The sequence below is a fragment of the Elephantulus edwardii genome, unplaced genomic scaffold, assembly GCF_000299155.1.
Source record: "Elephantulus edwardii isolate Elephantulus edwardi_28Jun2011 unplaced genomic scaffold, EleEdw1.0 scaffold00165, whole genome shotgun sequence".
NCBI lineage: Eukaryota > Metazoa > Chordata > Mammalia > Macroscelidea > Macroscelididae > Elephantulus > Elephantulus edwardii.
This window is the reverse complement of record NW_006399915.1, coordinates 5,366,137-5,380,020: the sequence shown is the minus strand read 5'-3', so window position 1 is coordinate 5,380,020 and position 13,884 is coordinate 5,366,137. Positions and strand designations below refer to the sequence as shown.

At 37.6% G+C, this 13,884-nt stretch overlaps 1 protein-coding gene across 1 annotated transcript in view; it reads right to left on the bottom strand.

Moving 5' to 3' along the window:
• The window catches only part of CD96 (CD96 molecule), a 182,276-nt gene that overhangs the window by 62,670 nt on the left and 105,722 nt on the right, over positions 1 to 13,884 (bottom strand). The window contains exon 8 of the mRNA XM_006895355.1: positions 13,600 to 13,692. Within this exon, the coding sequence (XP_006895417.1) occupies positions 13,600 to 13,692 (93 nt within the window). The remainder of the gene's footprint in view (positions 1 to 13,599; positions 13,693 to 13,884) is intronic.

Sequence of the window (13,884 nt, the reverse complement as noted above, 5' to 3'; positions counted from 1 at the left end):
GTGTTCTGGGATTCCCATTCTTCTCAGAGTCAGCCATAGTTTGTTATGATCCACACAGTCAAATGCCTTTGCATAGTCAATGAAACACAGATAGATATTTCTCTGGTATTCTGTAATGAGGTTGATAATTTTAAAAAAAATATTAAAATGCAACATTTCAGTCACCAGACCATATTGCAGGTGGTCTTCACACCTCCTTTCTTTCTCTTTTTAAATAACACTCTGAGGGAGGAACTTTCCACACTAGCACTTTCCTTTTTCTTCTTTCCCTTACCTTCCCCCATTTCCCTCAAACATCCTTAGGTTTTGCTTTTAGAACTCTCTTTTGTTTGGCAACCCTCTACATTACTCTATCCCTGAGGTTACTTGATCCTGAATAATTCTTCTTTCTAATCATATCACACTATGAGTATAAATCACAGCTTTTTGTGGATCATCTCAGTGGGCAGACTATCATCTCACAACATTTTCCTCAAGTTTATAAAAGCTTACTTTTTAAATGGATAATAAGAAACTGACTTTTCAAATTGAACTCTGTAATTCCATTTCAAATGAAGCCATAAGAGTCAAATACATTATTATTACAAGTGGCCTCATGGGTGAGGAATTTCATTGCCAATTTGAAGGTGAGTAGTTTGAATCTACCAGCTTCTCTGAAGCAGAAAGATGGAAAATCTCCTTCCGTATGATTTATAGCCTGTGAAAACCCACTGGAGAGTTCATTGTGAGTTGGTTCCACTAGAGGGCAATGCATTGAGTTGTGTTAAGACAGCAATGAGTTGAGCTGATTGCTAGAGTAAGGTACTGTTGTTGTTGCTGAATATCATAGAATTGGAACTGACCCATAGCTAATCCTCCAGCTGATTTACAGAAACCTTAATTAGCACGGAAAGAGATTTCCCAGCTGGTGGATTCAAATCACATATCTTTGCATTAGCAGTGCAATTCCTTACCACTAAGCCATCAGAAGTCCCTTCAAAGAGGGTAGAGAGTGAGAATGTGTACCCAATTTCAATGTAATGTAATTTCAATAGATCCCCTAAAAGAACTTGGTCTTGGGACGATGAGTCTGAGGACAGTGCTGACAGGCTGCAGAGGCTGCACTGAGAGTCTACTCTGGCTAGAATCCTGAATGGATGCAGAGAAAAGACAAGGCTCTTCTGGGTAAGAGCTAGGAGGCAAAAGAAGATGCAATGGAAATTATTTTTTTCCACAGCAAGAATACCTAGAGGAGCCAAGAGATCTTTAAGAGGGGCAGACCTCTGAGGCTCAAGGACTTTAGGGGCATAAGCAGATCTGAGCTGAGGCGTGGACTATGCTAAAAGAGAAAGACAGCTACAAGCTAGGGGGATTTCTGAGGAATTTGCCAAGTGCTCCATGAGATCAAGTTGGCAATTCTGTATCCTCCCCATCCAGGATGTCCCCATCTGGACTACAACCATACCTCTTGAAGACAGGTAGCAGCCTGTCTTCAAGACAATACTAAAGTCATTTTGTCTTTGTTGTAACTAACCCTACATAAATGATATACTGTTAACCTATCTTTTTTACTAGGATAAGAATCCTCAGAACTTGCAGAACAGGTAAAGTTATCACAAGAGAACATTTTATGAGCCTCTTTCAGATCAACTGGGTGTCTGGACTGATATGAAGAGAAACAGTATTAAAGCTTCCAAAGGGTTTTGGTGATAACTGTAACTAGCTCCAGATTGGATATTTAATAAAAATGTTAATTCTGGGCTATCTGCAAGCTTACTACTTATCGACCCTCTGCTCTTGTTTATTTTTAAAATTGAGGGTTTGAAATCAAGTTTTGAGGTAACAAGTCTTTCCTATTGCTCTATCTTGGCATTGCCATCTGCTTCTTAAAGAGGCATATAGTTATGGCGAGGTGCCATTGACAACTCTAACCCTTAGCCACTCTTTGTATAACAGAATGAAACAGACACATGAATCAGTATCCAGGAGTAGAAGATAGAACAAAATTATAACTATGGTAACTCAAATTCATTGCCAACAAGTTAGAATCAACTCATGGCTGACCTTCTACTAGATTTATTAGATTATAAATCACACAGGAAGAGATAGACTATCTTTATTCCCTGAGGCTATGCCTGAAAGGTAGGCATTTGTGTTAGAAATACAACTCCCATTAGGCTCTCCTACTAGGAGAAGGGAATGGGGGAAGGAAAGCATAAGACTTAGTCATGTCTCTTTCCTTACTCACCAACAGACAGAAAACACACACCTCATCTACCAGCCTTTGCAAGCTGTGACTTCCCAAGCTTCTGGCATTCCTCTCACTTGAGGGAGGAGAAAGGAAAGGGATTTTGTACTGAATTAACTTTTCAGAATTTTGACCTTCCATTTGACACACCTTTTAAATTATTGACTCAAGTCTGTTTCTGTGACTAAAAGAGACCAGACTACATTTATTATACAGAAAGTCATCATAGGAGCCACAGAATCTGCCTCAAACTTATTTTAAAAACTCAAAACTCAAAAAGAAATGATCCAAGAGAGCTAATTTTAACAGGAAATGATTGGCACAAAGTAATTTTTGTTGTTACTTTATCTGATCCAATTTATTCTATTAACCATATTCAAAGGTAAAAGTAACTTGAAAGTTTCTGTTGCTGTTTGAGCAGCCAAGTTAGTCAAACTGTTACCCAAGAATTTTTCCTTTATTCTTATGTAAAACTGAATTGAAAATTCAACTTATTTTCTCAAATAGTATTTTCACTTGACCTTCTACTGTGTATCCCCATAGCATCTATCAACTTGACCCCCTTGGCTCCTTGACAAATGTGTAATTGCATTCCATCAGTTCACTTGCAGCCAAAGAGCCTTTAAAACCATAGCAACATTAAGTGTAGAATTGCACTTAAAAGAAGATAGGCCATCAACCACATCTAAACACATCTGAATGAGCTTCATCAATCTCTCAGTTGTCAGTCAGGGCAGGTACTGACCTTCCACCCAGCATAAAGGAGATAGGTGGTGTGAAATCCTAATCTCTACCTTAAACTCTGATCTCTCCTGGGAGGCAGATTGGGGAAAGTGCTTCCTGAATGAGTCAAGAAGTATCTTGCTAGATTGTGGTCTAGAAAGGTTTTTAAGGCTATCTTGGGGGGAAAATTATAGTAAGTGTGATAGAGCTCATCACATATAATGTGGTGTGCTTGCAGATACTCAGTAATTATTAAATGAACTGAAAATCTGGTCTTCTGACAGATTTCTCCCAGAAGTACTTCAGCTCAAGGTGAAAAAACAGAATAAACAAATATCCAAGGTAAACTAGTCATAAAGAAGACTATCTTTGACTTACGAGTGACCAGTAAGGGAGAAAAACCAGTTCTTTAGTAGCCTGTGTGCCTGAAATCCCTGGTGGGTGTGGTGGGGTGGGGGTGGCTAAACAAAAGATCAGTGGTTCAGATTTGCCTGCAGATAGCCTTGGAAGAAAGTCCTAATTGCCTACTTCCAAATCACATCTACAGAAAACCCCACAGAGCAGGTCTATTCTGTACAAGTGAGGTCTCCAAGAGTTGGAATTAACTCCAAGGCCACTGACTCTTTTTTCTTTAATATATACCCCCAGCTATAGTTGATGAGAAAAGTACAGTAAGTGATCAGAATTTCAAAGAAAGGTATTCAAAGTTTGCATGGATTCTATGCATTCATGCCTGTGAGAAATAAGATTTATATTCTAACGATGTCAAGGTGTAAGGGATGGAGAAGAGTCTTTTGATTTGTTTCCATTTGAGGAAATATGAACCCCAATCTCAGGAATTGCCACTCTGAGGAAAATACAGGCCCATGAAAAGCAGAAATTAACTCGGGCACAGCTATCATGTTTAATCTCTTCTCAGCATCTACAATAGCTTCGAATTAGAGGAATCCTGTCATTTTAAAGTCATTTATTAAGAAGCAACCATAAACTAATGATGACAATAGGACCCAGGGTCTTAAGTATAGTTGAGTTCCATCTTGGTTCTTCCAGGGAAAGTTATTTAACTTTGTACTTCAGTATCATCATCTCCACAGTCAGGAAAATAATAGTACCTGTATTATTTTTTATATAGTAGTACCTGGATTGTATTGTTGGAAAGGAAAATAAAATCATATAGTGATTATTTTAGAATAATGCTTGGCACATTGTTGCTGTGTACTGTTGAGTAGAAACAGATTCATAGCTTACCCTCTGGTGGGTTTTCAGAGGCAATATATCCCATGGGAGCTGATTGTCCATTTTTCTCCTGTGGAGCAGCTAGTGGATTTGAATCAAGTGCCTTTGAGTTGGTAGTGCGATTCTTTACCAATAAAACATCAGCACTCCCTTCATGGCACATTGCAAATACTCAAGAAACATTAAGGTAATTATATGAGCTATTAAAATATTTTAGGTGATTACCGGCAAAAACCAACCAGAAGGCCCTTGAATGATGTTCTTCTACAAATTTTTATCTTTCATATTTATACAGACAATTCCTGCTAAGTTTTCTGTAACATGTCTCTGTATTTCTACTATCCCTTTCTAGTTCAGCCATTATTACTTTAAATCTACATTTGACTTCCTTGTCTATACCTCTTGTTTCTATGATCTACCATACAGGCAATGTTTTGTTTTGTGTTTTTGTGCTTTGCTCTTTTTCCATACAGGCCATGTTTTATTTACATTGTTCACATACTCAGAGTCTGGTGGTTGTTCTTAGTTCAGACCACAAACCATATATACATTTTCACCGTTTCACTTAGAAACAGCCCAAACCTCTCTCAGCAAGCAATGTTGGAACTCATCCGACTAGTTTTCTCTTGTCTTGTGCTGGCTTTCTTTTATGACTCTGGGCTAGAAGACTGTTTTTCCTACATCTGAGTCAATATTTCCTTCTAGGCAATATTTTCTGCTTCCTTGTGCAGACTTCCTTGATTACTTGCTGTCTTTGTCTCTAGTCCTCATTGGGTTTTTGGTTTTGTTTCATTTTTTTCTTTTACTTTCTGTTGCCTGAATAACTAGATGAAAGGTGGAAGCTATCAGATTGCAAATGAGTGTCCTGGCACTTGAGGACACACAGAGCATGGTCAGAGAAAGGTCTAAGGTTTCTGTCAGGAAGAAATCACTAGAAAGCCTATTACCTTGCAGATCATCTCTGGAATCTCTCTCTTAACTTTAGAACTCCATGGTCTGACCTATAACCAGTCTTCGACAGAACCAGTAGCCAATCCATTGTGATGAATTAGATGGCATGGGTCGTTTTATTAGGGAAGGACTATAAACCAGTTTGAATTGGTTCAATCATGAACAACACAGTAAAATTATAATAGACACATATTTGAAAAATAACTGAAATGAGAAAAATTATTCACTGAAGACCTGGAACAGGAGAGTTAGAAGAGGCACAGTAAAGCCTTTCAGGAATCTAATGTGGCGGAGTAGATCATTGCTAGGACTGGGGATGTTGTTGTTAGGTGCCATCAAGTCCACTATAAATCATAACTAAGAGAAGAGCGACCCTATGAATGAAACCTATCGCTATGATCTCCACCAGGCTCAAAACCATTGCTGCATTCACACTGTCGGAACTGTGGATAGAGACATATATTCAAAGGTGCACAATCAGGTGCCAGTTTTTGAGTGAACAACTGTTGTTTCTGAGTCTACTGGTAACATATTGGGTCATTATGCAATGTGCATGCTGCTCTTGTTTCTAAAGAAGAAGGTTAACTGGCTGGTAGAGTATTGAACTAAAAGTTTTCCCTTTCAGATCATCCCTTACAAATTCAGGGTTGTTCTAGTTTCGATGCCTCAGCCATTACGGAACCAGGCAGAACCAGTTCGAAGCTCTGCCTCAGGGTAACGAAAGCTCCGGAGTTATGCCAGCACCACTCCACCCTAGATTTGGTGAGTGTCTCTGAGCTTTCTGTGTGGGCTTGTCTCATCTCGATTGTCAGCCTCACGTCTTTTCAGAGGATAGATCTGGGAATGCGGCTAGGACCCAGCAAAAGCTAATTGGTTCAGGTTGAACGGAGCTAGGTTTCCATGGGTAACTCTCGCCAGTTCCTAGTATGATTCTCCCTTTTCAATTAAGGAGTACCATTTCTATTACGTTCTAACTTTGTTCAAAATACATTATTTCACAGAGGTAAAAAGAAAAAGAATTGAGTGGTTAAAGGGAGCTAAAAAGCCTAACAATGATGATTGAATTATGTAGTTCATTGCATTTTTTAATTTGGAATGAAAACACAGCCTTTTGAAGATGATCTACATGGCATGTCCCATCTTGCTCCCTTTTAAAAAGGAACACCCCAGGATGAATCCTTCTGAGGAACCCAGTCATTTTAGTCTTTACCCACAAGACAAGATTTTGATGATAATTCAGCGATTTAAAAAAAAAATTAGAAATAATCTGTCATTGTGTTAACATCATTTTCTTACATAAAAATCAGACTTAAAATTGTCTCAAACAATCCATATATCTTTTTTTAATCATCACAATATTGTAAAATAAGACATTGACTTGAACTAAAACAGGCTTTTTCAATTTTGGTACTATAGACATTTTGGAATGGATAATATTTTTTCACCAAAAAACCCCAAACATTTTTTGGTGGAGTTTTCCTGTCCTGTGCTGGGGAGGGCTTAGCCCAATACTTGGCCTCTATCTACCAGAGGCCAGTAACATTGTCTATCCTTCCTACACCTTGAAACAATTGACAATGTTTCCAGATATGGTGAAAAGTCTCTGGTAGGCATAAACATCTGGGCTAAGAAATAGTAATAGAAAACACTCTTACAGTCCAATATGATGGAAATGAATGGATAATGAACACCAGAATCGAATAAGCGCAGGAAGGTCAGCCTGCACAGGCGGTTAAGCATTGTGTATACTGCAGTTAATAGTCTGAAACAGGACATGCATAACTGATTGAATGGGGTAGAAGGAATTTTAAGTACCCCAACTGGAGGCTTGAATTTGTTCTTTAGTTCCTTCAAATTAAGAAATGCAAAGTAGATTTGTTCCTTTAGATTCTCTGACTCCTGCTCTTTGCATATTTCAACAAAATACTTTGGTTTGTTTTCCTGAATTGCTCTTTGAAATCTTAAATTCTTAACTTCCTGATTTTTCCCCCTTTGCTTTGGTTTCTTGGTGCTCTAGTGGAATAGTCAGAGTCTCTTTTGACATCCATCTCAGTCTTTTCTTTCTCTCTATCTTTGTAAAGACCTTTTGCATTCATCATGGACGCGATGGTTTTTATATTAAGTAGGTTAAACTCAATGTCAAATTTCGGTTCTTCTGGATTTGATTTCATTTTCTTTAGCTTCAGTTTGAACTTGCATATGAGTAAGTTGATGGTCTGTTCCACAATCAGCACCTGGCCTAGTTTTCACAGGCCTACTTTTATGAGAAGGAATGTGGAATCAGAATTTGAGGATAAATATAACAACTTACATTATGCAGATGACACATCCTTGCTTGCTAAAACTGAAGCATCTACTGCAGAAGGTCAAGGACTGCACTCTTCTATTTGGATTGAACCACAGTCAACACTCTTGGCACTATCAGCCAGGAAATTAAAAGACATATTGTAATGGGAAAGTTTGCTGTTAGGGACCTCTCCAAAGTACTGAAGAGCAATAGTGTCACTCTGGAGACTAAGGTGCACCTGATACAGGCCATGGTCTTTGCAATCACTTGTTATGCATCAGAGAGCTGGACAATGACTAGTGAGGATAGAAGGAGAAGTGATGCCTCTGAGCTGTGGTGTTGGAGAAGAGTACTGAATGTACCATGGACTGCCAAGAAAACAAACAGGTTAATCCTGGAGAGGGTTAAACCAGGCTGCTCCTTGGAGGCCAGGATTCTGAGGCTTCGTTTGACATACTTTGGACATGTTACAAGGAGTGACCGGTCCTTGGAGAGGGATGTCATCTTTGGGAGGGTGCAGGGACAGCGCAGGAGGGGAAGACCCTCTATGAGGTGGATTGGTTCAATGACTAGGGTAATTGGGGTGGGTGTGTTGCAGACAGTGAGATTAGCACAGAGCAGAGCAGGGTTTAGGGCTATTGTGCATAGAGTCACTATGAGTCACAAGTGACTCGACGGCACATAACAATAACAACAACAACAACATTTCAATCTAGCCAATAAAAAAAAATAAATAAAAGAAAGCAAAGATTCTCACCACTAGACCAATTAGCATCCATGATAAATGGAGAAGAGATTGATATTAACAATTTCAGCTTGCTCAGCTCCACAATCAACACTCTTGGCACCAGCAGTCAAGAAATCAAAAGATGAATTGCATTGGGAAAATCTGCTGTCAGGGGCTTCTCCAGAATAATGAGAAGCAGTGTTGTCAGTCTAGAGATTAAGATGCACCTGATCCAGGCAGTGGTCTTTGCAGTTACTTGGTATGTATGCATTAGAGAGCTGGACAATGACTTAAGGATGACTGAAGAATTGATGCTTTGAGTTGTGGTGCTGAAGAATATTGAACATACCATGGACTGCCAAGAGAACAAACAGGTCTGTCCTGGAAATGATGAAACCAAATTGCTCTCTGGAGACAAGGATTTTGAAACTTTGTTGGTGTTGTTCTGTGCTGTTGAGTCAAATGAGACTCACAGTCATCCTACAAACAATGGATCTGAAACTTGCCCTGTCCTGTGTTATCCCTACCATCTTCAATACACTTGAGCTGATTGTTACAGACACTGTGTCAATCCACTTGTTGAGGATCTTCTGATCTTACACTGACCTCTCTTTTACAAATACGATGTCCTTTTCCAAGGACTGTTGTTGTTGTTTAATGCCGTCGAGTCGTAGATGACTCATAGTGAACCTATGAACAAACAGCCTGAGCACTGTTTGTACATAGAGTTTCCGGAGGCAAGCCAATTTTGGAAGTGGATGACGCTCTTGCTTCCAGGCTTGATTTAGTCAGGGAGCTCCACTGTCCACCATGGGTGCCCATTACCACGATTGGCACATCACTGTCACAGGCTTCAGCATCACAGCAACCACGAGTTACCTCTGTACAGCAAGGAACAGACTGGTGCTATACCACCTAGAAGAATGTTTGACAGGAAAACAGTTTGAACCCAGCCAGAGGGCCACAGATAGAAGAGTAACCAGTAAAACATATATGGGGACCCAAAGGGTGGAAGGAGTGGGAGCAGAAGGGTGAGGGTGGGCAGAGGGGAAATCATAAGGGTCACACAATATGCTGGGTGGAGGAAGGATGTAAAAATGAGAAAAATCTGGTGAGGATCTGGAAAGACAGGGTTCAATGGTGATTAATTTTGTAAAATGTAGTGAATGAGAAGGATAGTGTGAAACACAATGTGTACAAACTTTGTATGCAAACCAATGTAAAACTTAAAAAAGGCTAAAAATTTAGATGAGTGAGAGATGACGTTTTCTTCTTCAGTCACTTTAAGTACCTACTGCTTTAGCTTCTTTCTTACTTCCTTTTTGTTCTCTCCATTTGATCTGTCACCCCTTCCTCTTGTCCTTCACCATCATTCACCTTGAGACTTTTGGGCCACAAATTTAAATCTAATTAACCACTCCACTAGGTCAAATATTATTTTCTTACTGACTTTTAGTCGGGGAAAAAAGGATGCATTGGCAGCATTGTGATGGATGCTGAAGAGATTGAGATTGTAAACAGCTTTAGATAGTTTGCTTGGCTTCACAATCAACATCTTGGCACTAGCAGCCAGGAAAATAAAAGATGCATTGTGTTGGGAAAGTCTGCTGTCAGAAACCTCTCTAAATCACTGAAGAGAAATTATGTCAGTCAGGAGACTAATTCTTTCTAATTCTTCCTAATCCCAATCCTTCCTAATCCTTCCTTATCCTAATCTTTCCTACTCCTAACACTTCCTAATCCTTCTTTGAGCTTTTGCACCCTCATCCTTCTCCTTCTTCTTGCCCTTCCTAAATTTTATCCTTCCTAATCCTAACCCTTCCTTATCCTTCCCAATCCTTCCTAATCCAAATCCTTCTTAATCCTTATCTTCCTTAATAATACTTCCTAATCCATCTTAATCCCAATCTTTCCTTAATCCTTCCTAATCCTTCTTAATCCTAATCCTTCCTCAATCCTTGCTAATCCTTCTTAATACCAATCCTTCCTAATCTTAATCCTTCTTTGAGCCTTCAAACCCTAATCCTTATCCTTGCTGATCTTCATCCTTCCTAATCCTTCTTAATTTTATATAATCCTAATCCTATCTAATCCTTCCTAATCCTAATACTTCCTAATCCTGTTGAATCCTTTCTGATTCCAATCCTATTCCTTCCTAATCCTTCATCATTCTTCTTAATCCTAATCCTTCCTAATCCTTCTTTGAGTCTTCACACCCTAATCCCTACCCTTATTCTTAACCTTATCTTTAGCCTTCCTAATCTTTATCCTTCCTAATCCTAATCCTACCTTATCATTCCTAATCCTTCCTAATGCTTTCTAATCCTTCCTAATCCTGTCTAATCCTTTCTGATCCTAATCGCTCCTAATCATTCCTAATCCTTCTTAATTCCCCATTAGGAAAGATTAGGAAGGAATAGGATGGATTAAGAAGGATTGGGATTATGAAGGATTAGGACTAGGAAGGATTAAGAAGGATTAGGATTAGGAAGGATTAGGAAGCATTAAGACCAGGAAGGATTAGGATAAGGTAGGATTAGGATAAGGCTAAGGATTAGGATAAGGATAATGATAAGGGTGCGAAGGCGAAAAGGCTAAAGCCTTAACCTATATAACCATAACCACCAGAACCCATAACTACTAAAACTACTATAACCACTATAACTACTAATAAGGATTAGGATAAGAACTAGGAAGGATTAGGATGCATTAAGAAGGATTAGGATTAGGAAAGATTAGGAAGGATTAGGAAGGGTTAGGAAGGATTAGGATTAGGATTAGAAAGGATTAGGATTAGGAAGGAATTTTACTTTGTCAATAATCTCTATTTTTCTTAGGTTGAACCATCCTTGCATACTTCTTATGAATCCCACTAGTTCACGATGATTTTTTTTTTTTAATGTACTATTGGCCAGGAGTTTGTTAAAGATTTCTGCATTTATATTCATAAAAGATGTTGGTCTGTAGTTTTCCTTTCTGGTAGTATCTTAGTCTGGTTTTGGTATTAGGGTTATGCTTTCTTCACAGAATGACTCTGAAATTGTTCTTTCTTTTTCTATTTTTTTTTTAAATACTTGAAGTAGCACTGGTGATAGACCTTCTCTGAATGTTTCATAGAATTCAACCATGACTAAAAATTATTCTTAAAAGCCATCTATATTGTTTATCACAATTTTAAAAAACAATATATGTATATAATAAAGTTGTGTGTCATAATCTAAAAAAAAAACCCATGAAACCATCTGGACTAGGAAGAATTTTTTTTTTTGACAACTCTTTTTATGATCTGCTCAGTTTCTTCTTTTGTGATGAGTCTCTTCAGGTGGTCTTGATATCTTCTGTGTCAAACTGGGTAGAGATCTACTAATAGTTTTTATAGTTCTACTCTGAGTTAAGAAGCAAAACAGGCATGACCTCTTTTTTGATGAAGTTTTTAGATCAGTTGAAGAAATATAGTTATATGGGGATGTAGAGTTAGAAGACTTTGGTGTGAATATCAATTTTGCCTCTTACTAGTGTGCTCATTTTGACCTTGAATATCTGAGGGTCTCCATCTTGAAAATGTTAATGATAATTTTTACTCTAGCACACTTTAATAGTAAAGAAGAGCAAACCTCATTTCATTTAAAGATGATCAAATCATATTCCATAAATGGAATGATATGGCAGTTTTGATTAGTCCAGAAGTGCTTTGATATTCTTCACTTAAAGAAATTTTACTTCAATGCTCTCTTTATACACATAAAATAGCCTTAATGATTTGTTCTTAGTAAATGGAATAAAATATAAGTGGCAGTATTACTTTGGAGACAAGACCCTAAAGAGGCACTGTGACTTTTGTCTTGGTCACTCTGAGTTACAAAGTATGTAGGAGACCAATTGTTGTTTTGTGAACATTCCATGGAGAAGGCCGTCTGCTAAGGATCTAGATTTAATTGCTTATATGTATGAGCTTTGAAACCAATTCTTTAGTCAAGCCTTCAGTTCTTTTCAACCAACTTATTATGGATTTCTGATCATCAGAAAGCATGTGAAACAGTTTTAAGGTAATTTGTCTAGCATCAAAATATAACTAATATACAGAATACTATACAGCTCCATAGGAAAAAGAGAAAATAGCTTCTGTAAAAATTCTGCCCTGGAAACCTTGTGGTGCAGTTCTACTCTGTCCCATGAGGATAAGTTTGAGTCAGAATAAACACAAAGGCAATGGATTTACAGAGATATATTGCTCTTATTGCTTTGTACCCTGGAGTTGTAACCAACTCAACCTCCAGTGGGTTTTCAGAGGAAGTAAACTGCATGAAAGGAGATTATCCATCTCTTCTGAAAAGTAGCTAGTGGATTCAAACTGTGTACCTTTGGGTTGGCAGCACAATTCTTTACGACTAAGCCACCAGATCTCCTTACAGAGATCTAAGTATTAATGTTTATTATGCTCAACAACAACAACAACAATAATGATATTTATTGGATGAGGAATATCATACTCTAGTTTGATTTATATCTAGATTGGATGTGGAAGGCAGAAACTTTACTCACACACAAAATAAAAATTTCAAAATATTAAACACAAGAACAGATTGATAATTAAATAAAAAAATGATGGTGATGCGCAGACAACTTTCCAGCATGTGTTACATTTCCTGAATATTACAGCTTCTGATCATAACTACAAGGTACAGGCCAGAGGCTACACTGCAAAGGCATTGTTCTTCCATCCCTACTAACAGCTTCTGCTTTATTAGATTTTCAATTCTTATCTTGAGCTGAAATTAGTAATTTTCATGAATAAAACAATACTTTTATCTGGATAGAATAGAACTTTTTTTTTTGTATTATAGAAAGTTACTAAAAAATTGAAATAAAAAAAATAAAGTTACTATTTTTTTACTAAACAGGAAGGTTGTGGATAAATAGGATTCTGTTATTTGTCTGCTTCACTGCAAACTTTTGGAAGTCAATTTTATCTCCTTGCCAGTCAGAGCCTGGCCTCCACTGTTAGCAATATCATAGCTGTAAGGGTTGAAGGCATAATCCTAACCCAACAACTCTGTCAATATAAACGGAAACCAGAACAAATTTAAATGCAAGACTATTGAACTACATCCTGTCTATAAGATTCCCACTTAAAATAATTTCTTAAACACTATATAGAGAACAAAGTTGTGAATGAGGACTGTCTGTTTATTACCCTATTTATAAATACAGGATTTAAATTTCTTACACAATACGTATTGACTTGATTTTTCTCAGGGTTTTAAATGAAGGGTTCTATATTAACTCTTTGAAGCCATGAGAATAGCATTTTATGTTTATATAAAATATCACAAGTTTTAAAAAAATATATTAATCAAGCACTTTTTTTCTAAATTTTTTTTTCATTCTCAAACAACTTAGATAAAGGAATAACCTGTGAAAAGAAAAATAATTTGCAAATGTTCTTACTTGTAGAAGTTATGCTGTTCACTGTTGAAGATTGGATGGTAAGAGAAGATTCAGTAATATTGGGTGGAGGGTCAGTTTGAGGATCCAAAGAACCTGAAAATAGGACCAAAAAGAATTTTTTTTTGAGAACCAAAATACTGCAATAGAAAAATTAAGATGTTGACATAGTTTTGGAAAACAAAACAAAAAGTATATGTTGTTGTTGTTATGTGCCGTCGAGTCGCCTGTGACTCATAGCGACCCTATGTACAACAGCCCTAAACTCCGCTCTGTCCTGTGCCAATC